General features: G+C 38.1%; 1 protein-coding gene across 2 annotated transcripts; it reads left to right on the forward strand.

Annotated features, from left to right (window-relative positions):
* On the forward strand, nt 1–27,799 carry dcp2 (decapping mRNA 2). Of its 2 annotated transcripts, XM_032569253.1 has the most exons (11): nt 1–230; nt 14,438–14,589; nt 14,765–14,892; nt 15,635–15,733; nt 15,823–15,975; nt 16,064–16,176; nt 16,927–17,028; nt 18,198–18,306; nt 22,979–23,068; nt 25,392–25,443; nt 27,329–27,799. In XM_032569253.1, exons 1-11 carry the CDS (start codon nt 163–165, stop codon nt 27,457–27,459), a joined length of 1,197 nt encoding a protein of 398 aa, XP_032425144.1. In that variant the 5' UTR covers nt 1–162; the 3' UTR covers nt 27,460–27,799. The 2 variants fall into 2 exon arrangements, with proteins under 2 accessions (XP_032425144.1, XP_032425145.1); XM_032569254.1 differs by lacking the exon at nt 22,979–23,068.

The following is a 27,799-nucleotide window of genomic DNA, read 5'->3' on the forward strand; positions in this document are numbered from 1 at the left end:
GTTTGCGCATGCTTAGCAGCCTCTAGGTGAAGCGGTCTGTTTTCCTGGTGGGAACATCGGAGCTCAGTCTCTTTAGTTTTCTGTTGGAGGGCAGAACTATAACTACAGTAGGAATATAACCGAACTATGTTTGTTACATAAGTACTCTGAGACAGAAGCGTGATGTTTTCAGCCAGCATGGAAACCAAAAGAGTGGAAATTCCCACCAGCGTACTAGACGATCTGTGCAGGTAGGAGACGGTTCTCTGGCTACGACTGTTTGCTACTCGAAGGCAGTCAAATGTTGTTACATGCTTTCCGTTTGGTATAGTGTGTTACACTGGATTAATTTGTCTAAGTCCTAAATCAGAGTAGGCATGTTTGCGTTCAGTGCGCAGCCATTATTGTTTCTGTCGGAAACTGCATGAAGTGCTGAGAACCACTGCTGGAGCCCGAAGGAAACTGCAGGGGTTTTCCTCTTCTCGGTATCCTGCATCCTCTGTGGTGTCCTCTTGTCCTGTTCATTCAAACTAGGCCGGTGTTATGCCCAGAAATGCATGCCTGCCGAGAATTGCATCCCCTGTCGCGGGAGCGCGCATCTTTCTAAACTCTCGCATTTTAATGAGGAAACGGACTGAAATATGACCGAAGACGAAACTTTTAAAGATATTCGTAACAATATCACGTTTCTTAAACATGTCAGCCTTAAAACGGTGGGTTTTATATCGCAGATTAATTGAAATAAATACGGTTTTTACACATTTATTGAGACAAATGAGTCGAACGTTTTTCAGTCCGTGTCTGAAGAAAATGCTCTCCGCATTTGGTTTGAAATTTCCCGATTTTTCTTTTAACATCATATTAGCTTAAAGTATTACAAAACAGAGGCCCATTATGTAGAACATTTTATATCATGCTTAACTGTCTAGCATATTAATGTAGAGGGGATGCATTTTAATGACTGAGCCTGCCAATATTTGTATCCCCTGTCTATTGTTGATATGAAACGTATAGCAGTTGCACAGAGAATAAGTGTCATTACGTAGAAAAGGTGAAGTCCCTCTTAACTCTTCATTTCTTCAAGTTAGCAGAGGGATGCATTTTCTGGCATAGCAAATTATTACCTTACCAATATATGTAGGCCTTATATATTTTCCACAAATATAATTCTACTGATACAAAATGTATACCAGCAGTTCATAAAACAAGTGTGATTGTATAGAAAAAGTAATTTCACTCTTGACTCTTTATTTCTCCATGTAAGCAGGGGATGCATGTACAGCAAAGCCTATTATTAGCCTGCCAAAATATGCATGGCCTCTCCATGTTCTTCAAATATTATCCTATCGATATAAAACCCATACCAGTAATTCATAGAACATCTCTGATTATGTAGAAAAGGTGAAATCCCTCTTTAATTCTTTATTTCTCCATGTTACCAGGGGAAGCATTTTTTTGGCAATATGGATGTCGAGCCTGCCAAAATATGCATGCCCTACCTATTTTCCTCAAATTTTATCCTATTGCTTTGAAATTCATACCAGCAGTTCATACAACTACTCTAATTATGTAGAAAAAGTTATTTCACTCTAAACTCTTTATTTATCCAAGTTAGCAGGGGATGCATTTTTTGGCAATATGGATGTCGAGCCTGCCAAAATATGCATGCCCTACCTATTTTCCTCAAATTTTATCCTATTGCTATGAAATTCATACCAGCAGTTCATACAACTACTCTGATTATGTAGAAAAAGCTATTTCACTCTAAACTCTTTATTTATCCAAGTTAGCAGGGGATGCATTTTTTGGCAATATGGATGTCGAGCCTGCCAAAATATGCATGCCCTATCTATTTTCCTCAAATATTATCTTATTGATTTAAAACTTATATCAGCAGTTCATAGAACAAGTGTGATTTTGTAGAAAAAGTTATTTCACTCTAAACTCTTTATTTATCCAAGTTAGCAGGGGATGCATTTTTTGGCAATATGGATGTCGAGCCTGCCAAAATATGCATGCCCTATCTATTTTCCTCAAATATTATCTTATTGATTTAAAACTTATATCAGCAGTTCATAGAACAAGTGTGATTTTGTAGAAAAAGTTATTTCACTCTAAACTCTTTATTTATCCAAGTTAGCAGGGGATGCATTTTTTGGCAATATGGATGTCGAGCCTGCCAAAATATGCATGCCCTATCTATTTTCCTCAAATTTTATCCTATTGCTTTGAAATTCATACCAGCAGTTCATACAACTACTCTGATTATGTAGAAAAAGTTATTTCACTCTAAACTCTTTATTTATCCAAGTTAGCAGGGGATGCATTTTTTGGCAATATGGATGTCGAGCCTGCCAAAATATGCATGCCCTACCTATTTTCCTCAAATTTTATCCTATTGCTATGAAATTCATACCAGCAGTTCATACAACTACTCTGATTATGTAGAAAAAGTTATTTCACTCTAAACTCTTTATTTATCCAAGTTAGCAGGGGATGCATTTTTTGGCAATATGGATGTCGAGCCTGCCAAAATATGCATGCCCTACCTATTTTCCTCAAATTTTATCCTATTGCTATGAAATTCATACCAGCAGTTCATACAACTACTCTGATTATGTAGAAAAAGCTATTTCACTCTAAACTCTTTATTTATCCAAGTTAGCAGGGGATGCATTTTTTGGCAATATGGATGTCGAGCCTGCCAAAATATGCATGCCCTATCTATTTTCCTCAAATATTATCTTATTGATTTAAAACTTATATCAGCAGTTCATAGAACAAGTGTGATTTTGTAGAAAAAGTTATTTCACTCTAAACTCTTTATTTATCCAAGTTAGCAGGGGATGCATTTTTTGGCAATATGGATGTCGAGCCTGCCAAAATATGCATGCCCTATCTATTTTCCTCAAATATTATCTTATTGATTTAAAACTTATATCAGCAGTTCATAGAACAAGTGTGATTTTGTAGAAAAAGTTATTTCACTCTAAACTCTTTATTTATCCAAGTTAGCAGGGGATGCATTTTTTGGCAATATGGATGTCGAGCCTGCCAAAATATGCATGCCCTATCTATTTTCCTCAAATTTTATCCTATTGCTTTGAAATTCATACCAGCAGTTCATACAACTACTCTGATTATGTAGAAAAAGTTATTTCACTCTAAACTCTTTATTTATCCAAGTTAGCAGGGGATGCATTTTTTGGCAATATGGATGTCGAGCCTGCCAAAATATGCATGCCCTACCTATTTTCCTCAAATTTTATCCTATTGCTATGAAATTCATACCAGCAGTTCATACAACTACTCTGATTATGTAGAAAAAGCTATTTCACTCTAAACTCTTTATTTATCCAAGTTAGCAGGGGATGCATTTTTTGGCAATATGGATGTCGAGCCTGCCAAAATATGCATGCCCTATCTATTTTCCTCAAATATTATCTTATTGATTTAAAACTTATATCAGCAGTTCATAGAACAAGTGTGATTTTGTAGAAAAAGTTATTTCACTCTAAACTCTTTATTTATCCAAGTTAGCAGGGGATGCATGTTTTGGCAATATGGATGTCGAGCCTGCCAAAATATGCATGCCCTATCTATTTTCCTCAAATTTTATCCTATTGCTTTGAAATTCATACCAGCAGTTCATACAACTACTCTGATTATGTAGAAAAAGTTATTTCACTCTAAACTCTTTATTTATCCAAGTTAGCAGGGGATGCATTTTTTGGCAATATGGATGTCGAGCCTGCCAAAATATGCATGCCCTATCTATTTTCCTCAAATATTATCTTATTGATTTAAAACTTATATCAGCAGTTCATAGAACAAGTGTGATTTTGTAGAAAAAGTTATTTCACTCTAAACTCTTTATTTATCCAAGTTAGCAGGGGATGCATTTTTTGGCAATATGGATGTCGAGCCTGCCAAAATATGCATGCCCTATCTATTTTCCTCAAATTTTATCCTATTGCTTTGAAATTCATACCAGCAGTTCATACAACTACTCTGATTATGTAGAAAAAGTTATTTCACTCTAAACTCTTTATTTATCCAAGTTAGCAGGGGATGCATTTTTTGGCAATATGGATGTCGAGCCTGCCAAAATATGCATGCCCTACCTATTTTCCTCAAATTTTATCCTATTGCTATGAAATTCATACCAGCAGTTCATACAACTACTCTGATTATGTAGAAAAAGTTATTTCACTCTAAACTCTTTATTTATCCAAGTTAGCAGGGGATGCATTTTTTGGCAATATGGATGTCGAGCCTGCCAAAATATGCATGCCCTACCTATTTTCCTCAAATTTTATCCTATTGCTATGAAATTCATACCAGCAGTTCATACAACTACTCTGATTATGTAGAAAAAGCTATTTCACTCTAAACTCTTTATTTATCCAAGTTAGCAGGGGATGCATTTTTTGGCAATATGGATGTCGAGCCTGCCAAAATATGCATGCCCTATCTATTTTCCTCAAATATTATCTTATTGATTTAAAACTTATATCAGCAGTTCATAGAACAAGTGTGATTTTGTAGAAAAAGTTATTTCACTCTAAACTCTTTATTTATCCAAGTTAGCAGGGGATGCATTTTTTGGCAATATGGATGTCGAGCCTGCCAAAATATGCATGCCCTATCTATTTTCCTCAAATATTATCTTATTGATTTAAAACTTATATCAGCAGTTCATAGAACAAGTGTGATTTTGTAGAAAAAGTTATTTCACTCTAAACTCTTTATTTATCCAAGTTAGCAGGGGATGCATTTTTTGGCAATATGGATGTCGAGCCTGCCAAAATATGCATGCCCTATCTATTTTCCTCAAATTTTATCCTATTGCTTTGAAATTCATACCAGCAGTTCATACAACTACTCTGATTATGTAGAAAAAGTTATTTCACTCTAAACTCTTTATTTATCCAAGTTAGCAGGGGATGCATTTTTTGGCAATATGGATGTCGAGCCTGCCAAAATATGCATGCCCTACCTATTTTCCTCAAATTTTATCCTATTGCTATGAAATTCATACCAGCAGTTCATACAACTACTCTGATTATGTAGAAAAAGTTATTTCACTCTAAACTCTTTATTTATCCAAGTTAGCAGGGGATGCATTTTTTGGCAATATGGATGTCGAGCCTGCCAAAATATGCATGCCCTACCTATTTTCCTCAAATTTTATCCTATTGCTATGAAATTCATACCAGCAGTTCATACAACTACTCTGATTATGTAGAAAAAGCTATTTCACTCTAAACTCTTTATTTATCCAAGTTAGCAGGGGATGCATTTTTTGGCAATATGGATGTCGAGCCTGCCAAAATATGCATGCCCTATCTATTTTCCTCAAATATTATCTTATTGATTTAAAACTTATATCAGCAGTTCATAGAACAAGTGTGATTTTGTAGAAAAAGTTATTTCACTCTAAACTCTTTATTTATCCAAGTTAGCAGGGGATGCATTTTTTGGCAATATGGATGTCGAGCCTGCCAAAATATGCATGCCCTATCTATTTTCCTCAAATATTATCTTATTGATTTAAAACTTATATCAGCAGTTCATAGAACAAGTGTGATTTTGTAGAAAAAGTTATTTCACTCTAAACTCTTTATTTATCCAAGTTAGCAGGGGATGCATTTTTTGGCAATATGGATGTCGAGCCTGCCAAAATATGCATGCCCTATCTATTTTCCTCAAATTTTATCCTATTGCTTTGAAATTCATACCAGCAGTTCATACAACTACTCTGATTATGTAGAAAAAGTTATTTCACTCTAAACTCTTTATTTATCCAAGTTAGCAGAGGATGCATTTTTTGGCAATATGGATGTCGAGCCTGCCAAAATATGCATGCCCTACCTATTTTCCTCAAATTTTATCCTATTGCTATGAAATTCATACCAGCAGTTCATACAACTACTCTGATTATGTAGAAAAAGCTATTTCACTCTAAACTCTTTATTTATCCAAGTTAGCAGGGGATGCATTTTTTGGCAATATGGATGTCGAGCCTGCCAAAATATGCATGCCCTATCTATTTTCCTCAAATATTATCTTATTGATTTAAAACTTATATCAGCAGTTCATAGAACAAGTGTGATTTTGTAGAAAAAGTTATTTCACTCTAAACTCTTTATTTATCCAAGTTAGCAGGGGATGCATTTTTTGGCAATATGGATGTCGAGCCTGCCAAAATATGCATGCCCTATCTATTTTCCTCAAATTTTATCCTATTGCTTTGAAATTCATACCAGCAGTTCATACAACTACTCTGATTATGTAGAAAAAGTTATTTCACTCTAAACTCTTTATTTATCCAAGTTAGCAGGGGATGCATTTTTTGGCAATATGGATGTCGAGCCTGCCAAAATATGCATGCCCTATCTATTTTCCTCAAATATTATCTTATTGATTTAAAACTTATATCAGCAGTTCATAGAACAAGTGTGATTTTGTAGAAAAAGTTATTTCACTCTAAACTCTTTATTTATCCAAGTTAGCAGGGGATGCATTTTTTGGCAATATGGATGTCGAGCCTGCCAAAATATGCATGCCCCCTCTATTTTTCTCAAATGTTATCCTACTGATATGAAACTTATACCAGTAGTTCATAGAACATGTGTGATTATGTAGAAAAATGTATTTCACTCTTAACTCTTTATTTCTCTATTTTAGCAGGGGATGCATTTTACGGCAGAGCCTATTATTAGCCTGCCAATATCTGCATGCCCCCTCTATTTTTCTCAAATATAATCCTATTGATATAAAACTCATCCCAGCAGTTCATAGAACATCTGTGATTATGTAGAAAAAGTTATTCCACTCTTAACTCTTTATTTCTCCATTTTAGCAGGGGATGCATTTTTTGGCAAAGCCTATAATTAGCCTGCCAAAATATGCATGCCCCCTCTATTTTTCTCAAATATTATCCTATTGATATGAAACTTATACCAGCAATTCATAGAACATCTGTGATTATGTAGAAAAAGTTAATCCACTCTTATCTCTTTATTTCTCCATTTTAGCAGGGGATGCATTTTACGGCAGAGCCTATTATTAGCCTGCCGATATCTGCATGCCCCCTCTATTTTTCTCAAATATAATCCTATTGATATAAAACTCATCCCAGTAGCTAAGAGGATAAGTGTAATTATGTAGAAAAGGTAAAATCCCTCTTGACTCTTTATTTTTTCAAGCTAGGAGGGGGATGCATTTTTTGGCAATATCGAATTTGAGCCTGCCGATATTTGCATGCCATACCTATTTTCCCCAAATATCATCCTATTGATATAAAACTCATACCAGCAGTTAAGGGAACAAATGTGATTATGTAGAAAATGTTATTTCCTTATTATCGCTATTGCAAGGATACTGAAGGAAATAAATCTGACAATGCATCTTTGCTAAATGTAAAGCATGCACAAACCATTTTTATTTTGGTTTAACATAAAAATTAAATCACTTTTTTTTCATTAATTTCAACAAAAGAATATTCATAACAAAAAGTTTCCTTAACTCACTTGGAGAGTCCCAAAAAGATGTGAAGAGTTGCTTGGAAGTAACAAGGTGAGAAAAACAAGAACAATTATTGTTTATTATAATAAAAAATGTCATAATTGGATAACTAGAATGTTAATTTAACATTTTATCCTCTCAACAAGGACATTTATGAGAAGCAAAGGGATGAAAGTGTCAATGTGGAAATGTGAAACAGTATAACATGCCATCCAGCAAGATGTGGTTTCATGTGGTGTGTTTGCCCTTAAAGTAAGTGCTGTTTAAATATATATATATATATATATATATATATATATATATATACATGGATGCACATGGTCCTCCAGAATGGTTCGGTAGTCCTTGGCAGTGACGCGCCCATCTAGCACAAGTATGGAGCCAAGGGAATGCCATGATATGGCAGCCCAAACCATCACTGATCCACCCCCATGCTTCACTCTGGGCATGCAACAGTCTGGGTGGTACTCTTCTTTGGGGCTTCTCCACACTGTAACTCTCCCGGATGTGGGGAAAACAGTAAAGGTGGACTCATCAGAGAACAATACATGTTTCATATTGTCCACAGCCCAAGATTTGCGTTTCTCGCACCATTGAAACCGACGTTTGGCATTGGCACGAGTGACCAAAGGTTTGGCTATAGCAGCCCGGCCGTGTATATTGACCCTGTGGAGCTCCCGACGGACAGTTTTGGTGGAAACAGGGGAGTTGAGGTGCACATTTAATTCTGCCGTGATTTGGGCAGCCGTGGTTTTATGTTTTTATATACAGTATATATATATATACAGTACAGACCAAAAGTTTGGACACAACTGTGTGTCCAAACTTTTGGTCTGTACTGTATATACTTGACTATGATTACTTATATTTCTTATGTAATGTAGAACATTGCCTGTTTACAAATCAATTTATATAACCTTTATGTGTACTGTTCTGTCTCTTTCCACATACATGTATATCTATCTATGTCTGAAGATAGATAGAATTATATATCAATATATTGGTATACATGCTTGTTTACGTTTTTGATGTTGTGAAAAAAAGATTAATATGAAAGTGGTTTTCTAATAATCACATTGCCATTAATCTAATGCTATTTTGTAGGAGTAGAACTTTTAAGATGATGAACAGCTTTGGCTAAACAACTTAAACTGTGCATTTCTGCCTGAAATATAATGTAGTTTATGAATTATATTGCTTTATTACATGGTTGATTTATTTTAATGACAATGGAAAGAGTCTGAAATAAGTATAGCAAAAATGTTAAATTATTCATCAATGTCATGACCTCTATATGACAATCTAATACTTTGACAAATATTTTGTCTTTGTAATGAGTCCGCTGTTACTCTTCTTTCTTTTTTCAAAAAAATATATTTGCCTTTAAAGTTTGCAGAGTGCATACTGGAAAACAAGGACCTGAACTTTCCATCAACAGCAGAAGCTGTTAATACCATGCGACTCAACATTTCTTCCACACTTCTCTCAGAATCAGGTGTCTTTTGACATATTTTTTATTCAGTTCCTATGTGGGTGGGATACTATGTTGTGTGTAAAATCATGCACGCACAAAAAAATTGTGTTAGGTCAGCTATTTTATCTAATTAGAAATATTAAAATATTGAACTTTGCAGATGTGTGAAGTACAATCATGCTAGTGTTTATGTCAAATTCAATTAGTGAAGAACATTTCAATACACCTGGCCTTGATCTCTAATAAATAAATTACACATAACAGCCCAATAGCTGTTGAGGCAAAAAACATAATCAACAAACTTAAAATTGTTCTAGGATACAATTACGTACACTTTTCTTGAGTAGCTTTAATGTAACTTAATAAACAAAAAGGACTTGCAGTTTGTGAAAGTACAAAACTGGAATGAGATGTATTATGTGAACCATTATATTCATTACTGTGTTTTCATAAAATTAACATTTACAAAATGACAAATTTCACAAGATGTACACACATATATATGTAGACATATTAAAATTTTCTGAATGCCATTTTTATACTTTCAGTGGCTTAAGTTGGAGAAAATTATAAAAAAAGTAAACACTAAGTGATGCTTTCTTTTACCATAAATCCCAGAAATACCTTAAATAGATGTGTGTTTCAATTCATGAATAGACAGACACCATGTGCGCCTGCCTAATATTCCAATATGATGTACAGTTTCTATTACTTGTATTTGTTTATGAGACCAGACATTATCAAAAAGGGATGATTAGACAACTGAGATCTACACAGAGGATTATTGTTCCACTTTCAAAAGAACACTAACAAATGGAATTATTTAAAAGAAAAAAAAAAACACAAAAAAATACCATTAAGATTATTTTATAACATTAATTTAAAGATGCGGTTTGTCAGTGGAGACTCTACAGACTCTGCAGACACTGTGACAGTGAGGACACAGAAGATCACATGTGGGTAAGGCAACAATGTAATGCAGTGAAAAATCAATTCAAGCAAACCATATACCATCCTTAAAATAGTTGCAAAGTATGTAGATATACAAAAATAAATCATAATAAAATAAATAAACACCCAAGGCAGGTAAGTGGGAAGTAGCTTAAGTTTTTTTTTTTTTTAAGTACAGTCGTAAAACATTAAACACAGTTGCTTGTGGTCCTAGAATTTTTTTACCTCCATACATGTCAGGAACATGCTGTCATCTCCTCAAATAAAGGGCTACCAATCATATATTGATAATTAAGAAGAAGCTTTATGTTGACAAAACCCAAAATCACCTTCAGTAAACAGATAAGGAGCTAAAAGAAAACATTCTTTATGTTGTTATTTGACCATTTTGTATTATGTATTTACAGATCACATGTGACAGATGCAACTGGTGGTACCACCAAGGCTGCATTAAGGTCCCACAAACCGACACAGACTGCTGCTGTGCAATGTGTTTATAGATTTTATGTTTGTACCAATCTAATTCGTTAATGACTGCAGTTCAGTGGATTTTCAGTTTAAACATGTGACATAATTTTTGTTGACTTAATTGGTTTTCCAAAGATTTTTGTTATGAATATTCTTTTGTTGAAATTAATGAAAAAAAAGTGATTTAATTTTTATGTTAAACCAAAATAAAAATGGTTTGTGCATGCTTTACATTTAGCAAAGATGCATTGTCAGATTTATTTCCTTCAGTATCCTTGCAATAGCGATAATAAAGAAATAACATTTTCTACATAATCACATTTGTTCCCTTAACTGCTGGTATGAGTTTTATATCAATAGGATGATATTTGGGGAAAATAGGTATGGCATGCAAATATCGGCAGGCTCAAATTCGATATTGCCAAAAAATGCATCCCCCTCCTAGCTTGAAAAAATAAAGAGTCAAGAGGGATTTTACCTTTTCTACATAATTACACTTATCCTCTTAGCTACTGGGATGAGTTTTATATCAATAGGATTATATTTGAGAAAAATAGAGGGGGCATGCAGATATCGGCAGGCTAATAATAGGCTCTGCCGTAAAATGCATCCCCTGCTAAAATGGAGAAATAAAGAGATAAGAGTGGAATAACTTTTTCTACATAATCACAGATGTTCTATGAATTGCTGGTATAAGTTTCATATCAATAGGATAATATTTGAGAAAAATAGAGGGGGCATGCATATTTTGGCAGGCTAATAATAGGCTTTGCCAAAAAATGCATCCCCTGCTAAAATGGAGAAATAAAGAGTTAAGAGTGGAATAACTTTTTCTACATAATCACAGATGTTCTATGAACTGCTGGGATGAGTTTTATATCAATAGGATTATATTTGAGAAAAATAGAGGGGGCATGCAGATATTGGCAGGCTAATAATAGGCTCTGCCGTAAAATGCATCCCCTGCTAAAATAGAGAAATAAAGAGTTAAGAGTGAAATACATTTTTCTACATAATCACACATGTTCTATGAACTACTGGTATAAGTTTCATATCAGTAGGATAACATTTGAGAAAAATAGAGGGGGCATGCATATTTTGGCAGGCTCGACATCCATATTGCCAAAAAATGCATCCCCTGCTAACTTGGATAAATAAAGAGTTTAGAGTGAAATAGCTTTTTCTACATAATCAGAGTAGTTGTATGAACTGCTGGTATGAATTTCATAGCAATAGGATAAAATTTGAGGAAAATAGGTAGGGCATGCATATTTTGGCAGGCTCGACATCCATATTGCCAAAAAATGCATCCCCTGCTAACTTGGATAAATAAAGAGTTTAGAGTGAAATAACTTTTTCTACATAATTAGAGTAGTTGTATGAACTGCTGGTATGAATTTCAAAGCAATAGGATAAAATTTGAGGAAAATAGGTAGGGCATGCATATTTTGGCAGGCTCGACATCCATATTGCCAAAAAAATGCTTCCCCTGGTAACATGGAGAAATAAAGAATTAAAGAGGGATTTCACCTTTTCTACATAATCAGAGATGTTCTATGAATTACTGGTATGGGTTTTATATCGATAGGATAATATTTGAAGAACATGGAGAGGCCATGCATATTTTGGCAGGCTAATAATAGGCTTTGCTGTACATGCATCCCCTGCTTACATGGAGAAATAAAGAGTCAAGAGTGAAATTACTTTTTCTATACAATCACACTTGTTTTATGAACTGCTGGTATACATTTTGTATCAGTAGAATTATATTTGTGGAAAATATATAAGGCCTACATATATTGGCAAGGTAATAATTTGCTATGCCAGAAAATGCATCCCTCTGCTAACTTGAAGAAATGAAGAGTTAAGAGGGACTTCACCTTTTCTACGTAATGACACTTATTCTCTGTGCAACTGCTATACGTTTCATATCAACAATAGACAGGGGATACAAATATTGGCAGGCTCAGTCATTAAAATGCATCCCCTCTACATTAATATGCTAGACAGTTAAGCATGATATAAAATGTTCTACATAATGGGCCTCTGTTTTGTAATACTTTAAGCTAATATGATGTTAAAAGAAAAATCGGGAAATTTCAAACCAAATGCGGAGAACATTTTCTTCAGACACGGACTGAAAAACGTTCGACTCATTTGTCTCAATAAATGTGTAAAAACCGTATTTATTTCAATTAATCTGCGATATAAAACCCACCGTTTTAAGGCTGACATGTTTAAGAAACGTGATATTGTTACGAATATCTTTAAAAGTTTCGTCTTCGGTCATATTTCAGTCCATTTCCTCATTAAAATGCGAGAGTTTAGAAAGATGCGCGCTCCCGCGACAGGGGATGCAATTCTCGGCAGGCATGCATTTCTGGGCATAACACCGGCGGGACAGGGCAGGGATTAAATAACTCTAGATGTTACACATTCTCAACACTAAAATCCCTAAGTGCGCTGCCAGACCTCAGTGCTGCACAATCACTCAAGAAACAGCTCTGATGCCAATGTTTCTTCAGAGTCTGGAAAAGTAGAGTACATAGAGAAAGTAAACAGAGTACCTCCATGTGACTCCATCCTCCTGTATTTACAATTCACTTCAGTTTATTTGACTGTTGGTTTGTATGATCTCTGAAGAGGTCTGTGACTGACGCACTGTATGGCAGTCTGATAAAAGAGGGGGGGGGGGACAATTAAACTAAATAGTTGCGATCTTTCAGTTGAACCAGCTACCTCTTCTTCATCACTCCATCTAGCTTCTTCCTCCGAAACTTCAGATAACTCAAATCTTCACTGAAATCCTTACAACTTCGTCCACTTCAGTCTTCTCAGCCTAATTGTTTACGGTTTACTGTAACCTGATTACTCTGCACCCAAATGGCGCTGGTTCTTTACTACAGACAAAAACAGCGACACACTGCATTTACAATATTTTGTGAGAAATATTTATTATTAAAAGTTTTTGTGTACACATAATGAAAGTACAGTAGTTAATCTTTTAAATCATGTAAGTGGCTTTATCGTGTCAGGGAAGGTGGTCTCCACAACAGACCTCAGATCTGCAGCATTTAGCTGCACTGAAGGTCTTTAGCGGCCAGACAAAGTATGGTTTGCCTTGTCCCTCCCTGTAGATGGCTTCATACTTTAAAAAAAGAAGGTTGGTTTACAAAGCTCATTGGTCTAAATTTTTATTCAAGGTGTACCAATAAATTGTCCAGCCAATAAGTCTGCCCCAACTTCCTTAATTTTGGTAAATCGGTGATCAGTTGATACTTATGTGAAGCCGATCTTATCCACCAATTTTACCTACATCGGCAAAAGTCTAAAAATCAGCCACTGTCCTCTTTTACTCTGCCATGTGAGAGGGTTGACTGACAAACCCAGACTGACCTCCCACCAGGTCATGTTTGCATGTTTGCAGTTAACAATGCTAACAACAGTGGAGTGACTGCTAACAACTTTCCTAACAACTCAGCAACTTTCCTGCTATATTTAGCAACATTTCAGAGAAAAAATGGTATTGGACAAAATGGGAATGGGCAGATTAGGCTTTGTCAGTAAACAGTAATCTGCAAGATATCTGCAATCGGTGCAGCCCTAATTTCTATACCTAAAGAAGTCCAGAAATTTCATCCATTTCAGTAAATGTGGTGACAGTGGAGGAAACCGGCTCAATATGGGTAATTAAAATGACTCCTTAACAGCTGAAGCTTTTATATGCTTCTACATAATAAAGTTTCAGTGCCAGGAATATTTAGACATCTCTCCCAGCTGATGCCAACCACTGCTAATCTGGATGTTACATGATGATCCTGCTTTAAGGGAAGGCAGATAAATAAACATAAACAAGTTTTTAATTTAAGATCTGGTTTCAGTATCTAAAGTGTGGTCACAGGGAATGTTGAAATTTTGGGGAAGTCAAAAATGGACTGAAACTTCTGTTAGTTTGAATCTGGACAACAGTGGTATTTGGTAATGAAAAATGCTTGGGAACCCTGATAGGATTTGTTTTCGTCTGTGTTTGTGTAGCCGGTTCATCCTCCACATCCCCAGCGAGGAGCGGGACAACGCTATTCGTGTGTGTTTCCAGATTGAGCTGGCTCACTGGTTTTATCTGGACTTCTGCATTCAAAACACTCCAGGAGCACCTCAGTGTGGAATCAGAGACTTTGCCAAAGCCGATATCCTTTTATATGATGTTGTTCAACCAGCTCTCAAGACATTTCTAGTCATTTTAGTGCAACCTTTGTGCAGATGTGTTCTCTTGGCTCCTTTAGGGTTTGATAAATTGCAGGACAAACCTAATGTAGGAAATCCTCATGGCCATAGGTAATATTTTTCTTGACAACTGTAAACTTTTCCATCATTGTCCATTTCTGCTGCCACATGGAGAGGATGTGCAGAAGGTTCTGGAGGAATGGAAGGAGTACAAGATGGGTGTACCCACATATGGGGCAATTATTCTAGATGAATCACTGGAGAATGTGAGTTTTTGTTGCATGTAGACATAAATCACAGGAAGAAGTTACTTCAGTTCGGCCGTTGTCAGTCTGTCGTTTCTTACTTAATAGCTAAAAACATTGCAGGCTCACTTTAAAAAGCTTATCAATCAATCAGGTTTATTTGTATAGCACATTTCAGCAACAAGGCATTTCAAAGTGCTTTACATCATAAAAACACAAAAATAAGTAGTATTCTCTTTGACAGCTGACTGTTTAATGATTTATTGATTATGATTCAAAAGCAACTCTAAAGAGGCAGGTTTTTAGTCTAGATTTAAAGGAACTCAGTGTTTCAGCTGTTTTGCAGTTTTCTGGAAGTTTATTCCAGATTTGTGGTGCATAGAAGCTGAATGCTGCTTCTCCTTGTTTGACTGGGACACAGTGGTAGCTGAGAACTGAATTAGTTTTATTTTTCTTTATCTTTAACTAGATAACATTATGGACATTAATGAGCTGAGCATAATACAAACTATCATCTTAATTGAACAAATTGACATTTCTGAAAGAAATATTCTCCACATAGAATAAACCTGTTTATCAAACATTCTTATTTGCACTATTTAGCCCAAACAATGTATTGTTGTGTGAAGATACAAATATGTTTTGATTAAATCATTGATCAAATCAGTGGATTCAGTGTTTCTCATGGCTGTGAAAGTGTGTCGGTGTGTGTGGGCGTGTGCATGTGTGTGTGATATGTAACTAGCACAGTTTTTCCTTCCAGGCGCTGCTTGTTCAGGGCTACCTGGCCAAGTCCGGCTGGGGTTTTCCAAAGGGGAAAGTGAATGAGGATGAAGCTCCTCATGACTGTGCAGTTCGTGAAGTGAGTCTTCCAGGTCTTGTTGGCTGAGTTTAAAGCAGTATAACTGTCTCTGATGTGTGATTCAAGCAGAACATCTAACTGCTCTGCAGGTGCTGGAGGAGACAGGTTTTGATATCAAGAACCGCATCTGCAAAGACGTGTACATCGAGCAGAAGATAACTGACCAGTTGGTGCGACTCTATATCATCCCAGGAGTATCCAAGGATACAAAGTTCAACCCCAAAACACGGAAAGAGATCAGGGTAGAGAAACTTTGCAACATTTGGAAGTGCTTGATTTCTACTGTTAAGACATACTTCTTCCAAACAAATCTTGTTTTCTTTTTTTCAGAACATTGAATGGTTCCCTATTGAGAAGCTGCCCTGCCACAGGAATGACATGACCCCAAAGTCTAAACTGGGACTAGCACCCAATCGGTTTTTCATGGCCATTCCATTCATCAGGTAGTAACAATTTATAAGTCAGCGGTCTCAAACTCCAGTCCTCGAGGGCCGGAGTCCTGCAGTTTTTAGATGTGCCACAGGTACAAAACGCTGGAATGAAATGGCTTCATTACCTCCTCCTTGTGTAGAGCAGTTCTCCAGAGTCTTGCTAATGACCTAATTATTCTATTCAGGTGTGGTGCAGCAGAGGCACATCTAAAAGTTGCAGGACAGTGGCCCTCGAGGACTGGAGTTTGAGACCCCTGTTATAAGTAGTTCTATTAATACAACATACAACAGGTTCTTAATTCAGGAATATGTCAATGTACATGCCAGACGTTTGTCCACCTTTTTCAAAATTTCAGTATCAAAGTTAAATGGCATGTGTTTTAGTTTATCTATAACCAAATAAAATAACTATTGTAATTAGGTGCCAATAAAAGTACAAATTAAAACAATAAAAATCATCCTCTTCAACGTCTCGTGTTCTTTGGTCTGATATAATACAAGGACATTTCTATACCCAGTTTGGGTCCAGACCCATAATTATTTATTTTGTGTTCTTTAGAGTGCAACTATGACCACAAAGTTTTACTTTTGTAGAAAATGTCAAATGTCATTTGGATAGTAGTTATTCCTGATCTGATTGGCTGATAGTATTGATGAAGTTCAGACCTCCACAGGTCCATCACAGGCAGCCTTATTCAGGTGTGTTTTCACTAGATAACTGGTGTCCTGCTCTCTTGTTCATGTAACTCTGCTCTTTCACAGACCGCTGCGTGAATGGATTAACAGACTCAAGGGTGAATCAGATAGTGATGAGGAGCTGGCAAACAACAGGATGACTCCATCCAAACCTTTAGATGGCATTCGGTAAAAATACATCACCACCTGTTCTTAGAATACCTAAAACTTACTCTAACTAATAGTATTAATACTTAGTTTAGTGGCGTAAGCAGCATCATGAACAGCCACTGGAAGGAAGGAGGATTGTCTGAGTAGCCTTGGCAGCTGTATGCAGTTTGAATTGAATGCAGGCAGTCAATATTTGACTCCATCCCAGCTCAAGTTGAGACCTGCACACAGGTGGCACAGTTGGGTGTTTTATCTACCATGCTGTATGGAATATGATGAGGAAGAGATGACAAAATTAACTTTCCTAGTGCAAAGTGATGTGCAGAGGTTGCTGCTGTTTTTTCATAAGAATCCTCCAAAACTGTGAGGCTTAGTTTTTGTTTTAGAAATATGTGTTCACAAATATGAGACTTTTACAGACATACCTGCTGTGAGCATACTTGCAGGTGTACTACTGCCCTTTGAGGTCTCAGTTTGATATAAAATGGGCATTATAAAAAAATGATTATTATTAACCTGACATCCACCAACTCCAGTGTTTAAGAGCCATTTTCAAATGCGCCTTGTTTATAACACACCTGAATCAGGCTGAATGACGTCTTCTGCATGTTAATCCTGTCTCACAGACTCCTGCTGAGCCATTCCTATGATGCAGGTGTGTTGGAACAGGTATTCACCTAAATGTTCTAGAATTTGAATTGGAGACCACTGTCCTGCTGCACTACTTCATATGTCCTAACATATGAAGTAGTGAAGTAGCAGTATTAACATTCTCTTCATCACACTCTGTCTGTATAGAAATGTCATATTTTTGTTCTTTTATTTCCATTAAGTGCAGTTGTTAAAATATTATCTAATTCATATTCTAAATGTTCTATGTAATTTCAGTCTTGTGCATATCGGTGATAAGGCAGTTTAATGTTCAAATGTTTAATTCTGAAAAAATATGTAGTCAGGATGTTGTCACATGCTCAGTGGTGAATTGTGGGCAGGGCAACCTGTTAAATCTCAGTAAGTCTGCAAATCAATACAGAGGTTTGCATTGGATGATCGTCTGGTTTGCTGTTTTTGTGTTTTTCGTGTTAGGTTAGATTAATGTAAGCATCCAGACCTGACCCATCCATTCAGAACACATTCCTTCCCACGTACCACCTTCCACAAAACTCTTTATTGTGTATCTCTCTAAGGTCAAAGAGCCGAAACAATGCACTCACTGACGTATATCCAGGAGAGGGTTGGAACAAACATAAGCAGCAGAGGACTCCGGGGCAGATGAACCAGAATGATCCCAACCAGGTCAGAAACACGCAGAGTACTGTTCTGTTGTTATAGAACATTCCCTCAAATCTACCCTGATGCTGTAGCACACATTAGCAAACACCTATCAGCCAGCACAGCAGTTACTTATCATGGACTGATGGGATTAATTGTAGTCTAGCCAAAGTTAAAGAGAGCAGTAGGGCCGATCGTAGTACCTACAGTAGCCTGGTGTGGTAGTGCAGGACTCTTCACCCATTGGTTAGGTTAGGTTAGGTTAAACTTTATTAATCCCATAGGGAAATTAAGATAAGATAAGATTTATTGTCATTGTCATCAACAGATTACGAGATTGAGATTTGCTCGACTCGAGTTAAGATGCAGGTTATGTGTATATACATAATATACAAAGATAAAGAAATAAATAGTACAAAATGAGAAATAAATAGACATCAGAATATGGTTGCAGCGCCTGGAGGTGTCGCAACAGAATTTACATTTTTAACAAAGTGGTGTCAAGAGCAGAAGTTCTTATGCCTTTGAATTTAGTGCCATGATTGCCATCGGGTAAAAACTGTTTTTTAGGCGATTTGTCCTGGTTTTTATTGCTCTGTATCTCTTGCCTGATGGCAGCAGCTGGAAGAGACCATGGCCAGGGTGTGAAGAGTCATTTAAAATGTCCAAAACTTTCTTGTGGAGCCTGGAAGTGTAAATCTGTTCCATAGTGGGGAGGGGGCAGCCTATGGTTCTCTCTGCTGCCCTAACAACCCTCTGGAGCGCCTTCTTGTCCACAGATGTGCTGCTGCCGTACCAGACACACAGACTGTACGTGAGCACACTCTCTATGGAGCAGTGATAGAAGGCCTGCAGCAGGTCTGAGGGGAGACGGTTCTTCTTGAGTATTCTCAGAAAGTACAGTCTCTGCTGTGCCTTCTTCAACAGCTCCTTGGTGTTGGTGCTCCAGGTTAGCTTGTCCTCCAACTCCATGCCCAGAAACCTGAACACTGGGACCCTCTCCACACAGGTCCCACTGATGGTGAGAGGCTGGATGTCCGTTTTGTTCTTCCTGAAGTCGATCACCAGCTACTTTGTTTTGGAGGTGTTGAGGAGCAGGTTATTGACTTTGCACCACTCTGACAGCCGCTGCACCTCATCCCTGTACTCTAGCTCCCCCTTCCCGCCTGAGATGAGACCAACAACAGTCGTGTCATCTGCAAACTTTATGATCTTGTTGCTGAGGTGGTTGGAGACACAGTCATGAGTGTAGAGGGTGTAGAGAAGTGGGCTGAGCACGCAACCCTGTGGCGATCCGGTGTTCAGGCTCAGAGCAGTGAGATCAGTCTGACCCTCTGGGAGCGACCTGTTAGGAAGTCCAGGATCCAACTGCAGGTGGCTGATGGGAGCCCAAGGTTTGCTAGCTTGGACACCAGACGTTGGGGAAGTATAGTATTAAATGCTGAGCTGAAGTCCACGAAGAGCATTCTGACGTAGCTCCCCTGCTTCTCTAAGTGGGTCAGGGCAGCATGAAGTGCTGTGGATACAGCGTCCTCTGTGGACCTCTTTGCTTTGTAGGCAAATTGGAGAGGGTCCAGCTCAGCAGGCAGGCCAGCGAGGATGTGACTCCGCACCAGTCTCTCGAAGCACTTCATGATGATCGGTGTGAGTGCCACTGGACGGTAGTCGTTCAGGGTGTTGATTTTGGTTCTTTTCGGCAGGGGGACAATGGTAAAGGACTTTAGGCAGGGAGGGACAGACAGGGACTGGTTAAAAATCTTTGTGAAGATTCCAGCCAGTTGGTCTGCACAGTCTTTAAGCACCCGTCCTGACACACCGTCAGGTCCCGCAGCCTTCCTTGGGTTCACCTTCCTCATCACCTGCCTCACCTCACACTCCTCTACTGTGAGAGCAGAGCTGCTGTGGACAGGCAGCTGTGATGGAGCTGTGGTAGGTGTCGCCTCAAAGCGGGCAAAGAAGATATTCATCTCCTCTGCCAGGGAAGTGGTTCCCTCCGTGCATGGCTGGTTGCTGGATCTGTAGTTTGTAATGTGCTGAACACCCTGCCACACCTGCCTGGTGTTGTTGCTCCTGAGCTGCTTCTCTATTCTCCCTCTGTATGATGCCTTAGATTGGCAGATGCCTCTTCTCAGGTTGGCTCTGGCAGAACTGTAGAGTGCTTTGTCCCGAGACCTGAAAGCAGCGTTCCTGGCTTTCAAGAGGCCCCGGACCTCCTTAGTCATCCAGGGTTTCCTATTCGGATAGATCCTCATGAGTCTGTTCCTGGTGACATTGTCCGTGCAGAACCTGATGTAGTCCAAGACTGCTGAGGTGTAGTTCTCCAGGTGCTGATGTGCAAAAACCTCCCAGTCAGTTCTCTGGAAGCAGTCCTGTAGTTGGTGAGAGGCATCCTCAGGCCAGATGGTGACAGTCCGGGTTGTACTGGGGACACGTTTCCGCAGGGGGGTGTAAGCAGGGATCAGTAGCAGGGACACGTGATCAGACTGGCCAAGGTGTGCTAAGGGTTTAGCCCTGTATGCTTGTCTGATGTTTGTGTACAGCTTGTCCAGAGTTTTATCACCCCTGGTTGTGCACTTTACGTGTTGATGGAATTTGGGGAGGACTGATTTCAGATCAGCATGATTAAAGTCCCCAGAGAAATTGAGGTTATACATTGGCTCTTTAGACCCTGCACTGCTTTCTAATGGCCAAAAATGTTCTTAAAAGCAAAAGTAATAGTAAATGCTAGCTTTAGGAGTTTTATGAAGCATTGTCATTCAACATATGCATAGCCTGAAGAATTACACTAATAGAGTGAGGAATATTTTTCTTAAGAAAATTAATCATTTTTAGTAGCAAACTACATGATTTTTCTTCACATTTGTTTGACTGGTACATTGAAGATAATGTGTTCATTCCGTTTGATGTAATACCTTGAGATTTTCCCATAAAACAAGTCTGCTGTTGCACATATTGTAAAACTAAGTTGTGGCTTGAAACACATTTTATTTAGCTCCACCAGGGGCAAAAATGGCTCTCAGGGTTCGAGCCATTGCTGACCCTTCTGTAGTTATGTTGAAACTGAAAAATCTGAGACCAAACATCCAAGATTTGTTAGGCTTGAGCAGCTCCGGCTGCAGACAAGTTTAACGGGGGGGCATTGACTTATTTTGGGGGGGCAAAGTGAATCTACGTAGCTGAACGTAGACAACAACATCAGTAGTCTAAGGCTACTTAACAAGCTTAAGGCGCTGTATTGTTATTAGCTAGTCATCTTTTAGCTAACATTACCTGTATTGAACAGCATTACTCAACTCAGTCGGTTAGTTTGGGGGGGAAAACTGTGCCAGGTTCTTTGCGTTTTGCTGGTTTGCTGCATAATTCTAACACACACCTGCGGAGCTCTGCGCAGCAGCAGCAGGTCTCCGTCTCAGCCGCACGGGTGTAAACCCAGCGCGAGCGTCGTAGCGCACATGTTGCGTTTAAAGGCGGCTCGGAAACAGGTTACGACGTGTTAACAACGGATTTAACAGTTTTAACTGCTGAAATCAGTGACAGAGGACACAGATATGGGAAGTGCGGAAGCCTCTACTGTATCAAATTGATATAGGAATAACATAAAGTTGACCATTCTAAGGTAAAAACAACAAACAGCTTCCAGTCCAGGGGGGGCACGGCTGACTCTGTGGACGGACAATGCCCGCCCATGTCGCCGAGCCTGGGCTTGAGTGAGCAGAACAGACACTTAGGATGTGTTGCAACAACATGTTGCCGGCTGTGTTGCTGTAACAAAGCAGCAGTTTTATGAATGGGAGTGCAAGTAGGAAGTCCCAACGACAGGTTTCAAGTTCTGACAGCATCCCAAACTAAAGAAACTCATCGGAATGCGTCGAACACATCCATTATCAGTTTGTGAGGATAAAGCAAGCTTACAAGCTTGAGAACAACAACAGGTTTGCTGGTGGCAGTATTATGATGTGTGGGCACTATGCTGCCAGGTGGAGAAGACTTCAAAAAGGAAGTTAAAACATACACACAAGTGGGTTTTACTAATGGCCAATGAAACTAAGCATGTGGTCAGGCTGGTTATAAAGTGGCTTGAGGGCACCATATAAAGTGTTTTGAATTGGCCATTACAAAGCCCTCATCTCAGTCCCGTAGGAAGTACTGAACTGAAAAGCTGGGAGTGAGCAAAGCAGCCTTCAGTCAGTTCCAACAAGCCAGTTCTACCAAATACTAGGAGAAATATATGCAAACTTCTGACTTTGAAGAATGGTTTTAAAATACTCTTTCTGACATTATTCTGGCTTTTAGCAAATAGAAACAATGTTTGTTTCCCAACTGACGTAAAACAGGAAACATTTAATCTGACTTCATCTCAGGCAGTGTGGGAAAAAAATAACTGTTGGTCTAACCAAACCCTTCAGTCCTAAACCACATCACTGATAGAATATTAGTATTTAGTTGATGTTCAGAAGGGTCATATGTTTATAAAAACGATGTACCTTTCAGTCCTAATGTCATTAATATAAAATAAGAGTCAGCGAAGCTTAATAATATGTAATCAGTCAACTATGCTGTGTCTGACTTTATTGATGACTCTTTTAAAGTTAAAAAATGATGGTGGTAAATTGTAAAGAATTAGTCCTTGATCTGTCACAGCTTAGAACAGACCACAGCCACTATCTGCTGTTCAAGGTCTGTATTCTCTCTGCAGAAACTGGTTTTGAAAAGCAGTGGCAAAAAAAGACAGGACTCTCCTTGTGTAAAGAGAGGAACCGGTGAAAATGGATCCAATAACCAGCAGGTTAGTAGCGACACATTGAAACTTAGGCTACGTTCACACTGCAGTGACAATTCACGATTCCGATTTTTAGTGAGATCAAAATTTCTTTGCATGGTCATTCACATTTCAAAGTGTATGCATACATGATCTCCTGTGCGAACTCTTAACGACCTGAAAGTGTCCCGCATGTGCACAAGAGGGCGCAGTATTGCACATGTAGAGAGCGTGCTCAGTGTTTTGTTAACTGCCATAAAAAAGAAGTGCTCAGTGTTTGCGGAAGTAAACATGGATGCTACTGGTGGAGCATATCATGCAATTTTAAAGTTGGTATCCAATCGGAGCCAGCATATTAGCAACGTAATCCTCGTTATGGTCCGCCATGGTTGTTGTTTTTCTTCCTGCTTGTGCGTATCAAGATGCAGAATAGTGACATTTGTCGAGTATCATAGACATTCACACATCCAAGTGGCCTGGGTTGTGTTAGAAAAAATCCGATCTGTTGTTCAGACTCCCATGGCAAAAAAAATCTGATTTGGGTCGCTTCAGGCTTCAGTGTGAATGTAGACTAAACACCACTTCCTTCCTTTTTGAAGATATTATTTATCTGAGCAAAAATAAATAAAATAAATACATCTTCATGAGGGTAAACAGAGGTAAAGTCAACCTAAGGTGCTTTCACTATACTTGACATCTTAGCAGCACTGTACTACTGAAAAGCAACTGTTGCATCCCATGAATCTAGGAAGAGTTAGGAAGGTATTTTGAAATGATTTAGTCTTTCTAGAGATGGGAACATTTATTTACAAGTGGAAATCATCTAAGATGTGTGCCAATCATTCCAGGTGTCAATATTCACACAGATTCACCTCATGGGTAGACTGTGGAATGTTTTAAAAAGATTTGGGTACCCCAGCTCAGATTTTTAAGGTTTCAAATATTCGAATTTAAAGTTACTTACAGGAAATTTGAAAAAGGTTGAAGACAATTTGATAGTTTGACAGAAGAAAACATCTTCTGCAAAAAACAGTATAGTTACTTATGTTTGTCAGGTTGCCTGAATGAAATATAAGACTTCTGGAGCACAGACCTGTTTCCTACCAATCAGCAGGGTTTTTGACCCTGAGCCTCTTCACAATTTGTTGTCAGTACTTAAGTTTATTTGTGTAGCATATTTCAGTGACATTGCAGTTCAAAGTGCTTTACTTGATAAAAATATATTACCTGAGTGAAGTTGCCCCCCATCCACCTTCTTCAAATTAGACAAATTTTTGTCTAACATCTGCTGATTTGTGGAGCAAAAATTTTCGTTTGTGCCGCTATCATTTTAAAGATATTAAGAAATGTTTTCAGAGGTCATGAAAGGTCAACCAGCCCACCACTTTCCTCGAATCAGACAAAATTGGTGTCAAACAACTCGACTACTTTTGTGCAGCAAACTTTTTGGTTTGTGCTGCTTTGGCTTTGAAGATATTAATGAAAGTTAAAGATAATTTGGATTTTGTAAAAGTGGAGGGCAAGGGGAGTGGTTGACCTTTTGACCTTTAAATTTTCATTAATATCTTCAAAGCCAAAGCAGCACAAAAACTTTTGCTGCGCAAACCGGCACAAATGTGTCACAAAAGTTTGAGGCCAATTTTGTCTCAATTGAAGAAGGTGGGGGGCTAACTTCACTCAGGTAAACATATTATGTAATATTAACAAAACAAACAAAGGGAGAAACAATTCAATACAGCAGCAAAGCAGGTGGAGAAATAGAAGCCAATAAGTATGATCAACTATTGGACTAACATCCCATTCCACCTGCTGGTGTACTGCAGAAGTTAAGCAGAAAACAGGTAGCTAATACAGTGTTGCTTTTTATGCCTTTACATATTAGATATGTTTTTATGTGCCCATCATATAATAAAAGCAATAAACAGGTTTTCAACTATTTACACAAGAAAATATATTAAAGTCGTAAGTCACATTTTTATGGTCCTGATTTCCTTGTTTCTCATGACCTCATATAGAGGTTCTTACTTGTTTAAGACAGACTCTGAAAATAAGGGGTTTTTTTCTTGCTGGCTGTGAGACTTTCTACTTCCAGCAGTATGTTGTCTAACATTCTGTCAGGACTTACAATGTTGAAACATGAGTAGATAATAAGGAAAACCTAGCAGTCCCAGTGACACAGCAGGACTGCAGCACTGCTACTTCATACTGGTTTGCTTCTTATGTTGAATATTTTTCAAAGAATTCAAATTTGAACATTCTTCTTTCATTAATGGATATACAGAGGTGGAACATGTATGGGTGGGCATGAAATGACTCCTATTTTACAAACCTTCCTTCATCTCTTAAACAGAAAGAGGACAAACGGACTCAGCCCAGGCGACTTCAAGATATGTTTGAGAGAGGTAGGCTGCATAAAGACTAAAACCTGATTCAGATGATATTTTTGTCTACATGTGTATCTTGTGCCTCTGGACCCCATCCAGGTCCTCAGGAATCACTGGCTTACGTGTTTTGAATAGGACCAAAAGAGTCCATTATGGGCAGGGGGGCTCATACTGTGTGGTTGTCCTGGGACTATGATCTGGGTGGGCTTTAAGATGCCTTAATTTAGAGTTTTCCAAGTCCAGTCCTCCAGACTTACTGCTCTGCAATGTGAAGATGCATCCCAGCACACCCGGACCAAATGAATGGCTCGTTACCAGGCCTCTACCTACAGCTAGGCAGAACTGAATGTAGTGGTGGTCTGCTTGCAGCTGAAGATCCAGCAAATGGGTCAGTAAAACAACACAGTGCATTATGAGTATTGTGTCAGAGCTCGACTCTGACAAGCTCTGAGTTTGTCAAGTCAGGTTTGACTAGAACCAGGTGAAGAATGTTGGGCCTCCTTTTTTTTGGAATGACTTCATCGATGCAGCATGGCCTGGAGGCTATGAGCCAGTGATTCTGCTGAGGTGTTCAGGAAGCTCAGGTTGCTTTTATAGCTACCTTCATGTCATCTGCATTGTTGGTTCTGGTGTCTCTCATCTTCCTCCTGACTTTGTAAAACTGTAGATTCCTGTTTGCTGGCCAGTCAAGAACAATATCATCATGCTCAATGAAGCAGCTTTTTGGTACATTTTAATTTATGCAGGTATGAAGTCCTTCTGGAAAATAAAATCAGCTTCTCCATGAAGCCCGTCAGCAGAAGGAAGCATGAAGTACTCTAATATTTCCTGGCAGACGGCTGCACTGACTTGGCACTTCAGAAAACAGTGGACCAACATCAGCAGATGACGCCAACTGAGGAAACTTCACACTGAACTTCAAGCAACATGCATTCTGTGCCTCTCCACTCATCCTCCAAACTGAGACTGATTTCCAGATGAAGTATAACCTTTACTTTGACCTGGAAAGAGAACTTTGGAAACCTACACACTCAGATTTGCAGAATTAAACCTTATGACACCAGTCATAATATTGGTTTTCATACTTTTGGTCACCAGATGCCACTGAAGGACTTTGCTGAAAAGTTTCAAACAATGAAACTTTTTTTCTTTGTTTGAAAAGGGAGTTAAACTATCCGATTCATACAAGTATGTTGGAGCACAGATGTGTCCAAAAGTTACAGTATAGTAGCCTTCAGGACTGGACCTGGGCAGGGGCACCTCACCATGAATACAGCAAAATTCTCCACACCTCTTTATCTGCTACTAAAAAAGACCAAAATTTAAGTTGTCTCAGTTCAGTCTGAATGACATCTATTCTCCCAGTGCTGATCTGGAAACATCTTCACATTTACAGGGTTTTCATTTCTTTTATTAGAGCAATGTTGTCCAAACTCAGTCTTCAATGACTGCTGATGAGACCTGGCATAACAGATTTTGCTGGATGATAAATTGAGTGTTACATAATAATATTGTTGCTTTGAGATCACTTTCAAGTAATATTTCAATAATGGCATGATAATGCAAGTTCACAATCTCAAAGACTAATAAACTTGAATTTTAAAAAGAACCCTGGAAGTGGAAGATATTTAAAATACTAATTCTGATTAGTCTTAATGTTTAAGTCTAATGCTAATAAGCATTAATCCAATGTTTATTAATGCTGCACAGTATGACCACTAGGAGAAAACTTGTAAGTTGTTCATATGAACAAGTTCAAATAAAAGGATTTAGTGGTGAAACACTGAGATGGGTTATATTTACTACTAGCTATTTCAGTGACAGTAGTTTAGTTCTAAAATGTTAGTGTTGTTTTCATGGTTTGAGATATTAAATAATAAAAAAATCTCTCTTGTTTTTATAGACATGGCCACAAGCAGTTCCAGTTGCCATTTATCATCTGGAGACAAAGACTTTGAGCAGTTGGTTTCCTCCAAGGCTTTCCTGAATTTCAAATTTGACAGAGACGCCATCATGAAATGTTTTGATTACTGATGTTCATCAAACTCTACATTCAGTGACTTTTAATCTTCATGGACAAGGATGTTTCTGAACAAGCTGTTTCCCTTTTTGCCATCCTTGTTGTGAGCCCACATATCCATCTGAAGTTTGTCCACATTTCTCTAACCATGTAGAAAAGTGTTTCATGTTGCCTGCCTTTACTGTCCAACTGTTCTCACCTCAGTTCATAATGTAACAGTTCTTTTTTTTTTTTTTATATTAACATTTTTATTGAGAAAGCACATTACAATACAATTATATAATTACACCGATTACATTCACATTTTTACATGCTTCCTCTGTTTTCTAATTTAGACAAGAGAGAGAGAAAAAA

This window comes from Xiphophorus hellerii, chromosome 8 (genome assembly GCF_003331165.1).
Source record: "Xiphophorus hellerii strain 12219 chromosome 8, Xiphophorus_hellerii-4.1, whole genome shotgun sequence".
Lineage (NCBI taxonomy): Eukaryota > Metazoa > Chordata > Actinopteri > Cyprinodontiformes > Poeciliidae > Xiphophorus > Xiphophorus hellerii.

What these genes read in the sequence shown, in the direction of transcription:
- dcp2 (XM_032569253.1), top strand. Translation starts at nt 163, where the DNA reads ATGTTTTCAGCCAGCATGGAAACCAAAAGAGTGGAAATTCCCACCAGC. An exon ending in ATGGCCATTCCATTCATCAG is followed by an intron (nt 16,177 to 16,926) that starts GTAGTAACAATT and finishes GCTCTTTCACAG; the next exon opens with ACCGCTGCGTGAATGGATTA. An exon ending in ATGGATCCAATAACCAGCAG is followed by an intron (nt 23,069 to 25,391) that starts GTTAGTAGCGAC and finishes TCTCTTAAACAG; the next exon opens with AAAGAGGACAAACGGACTCA.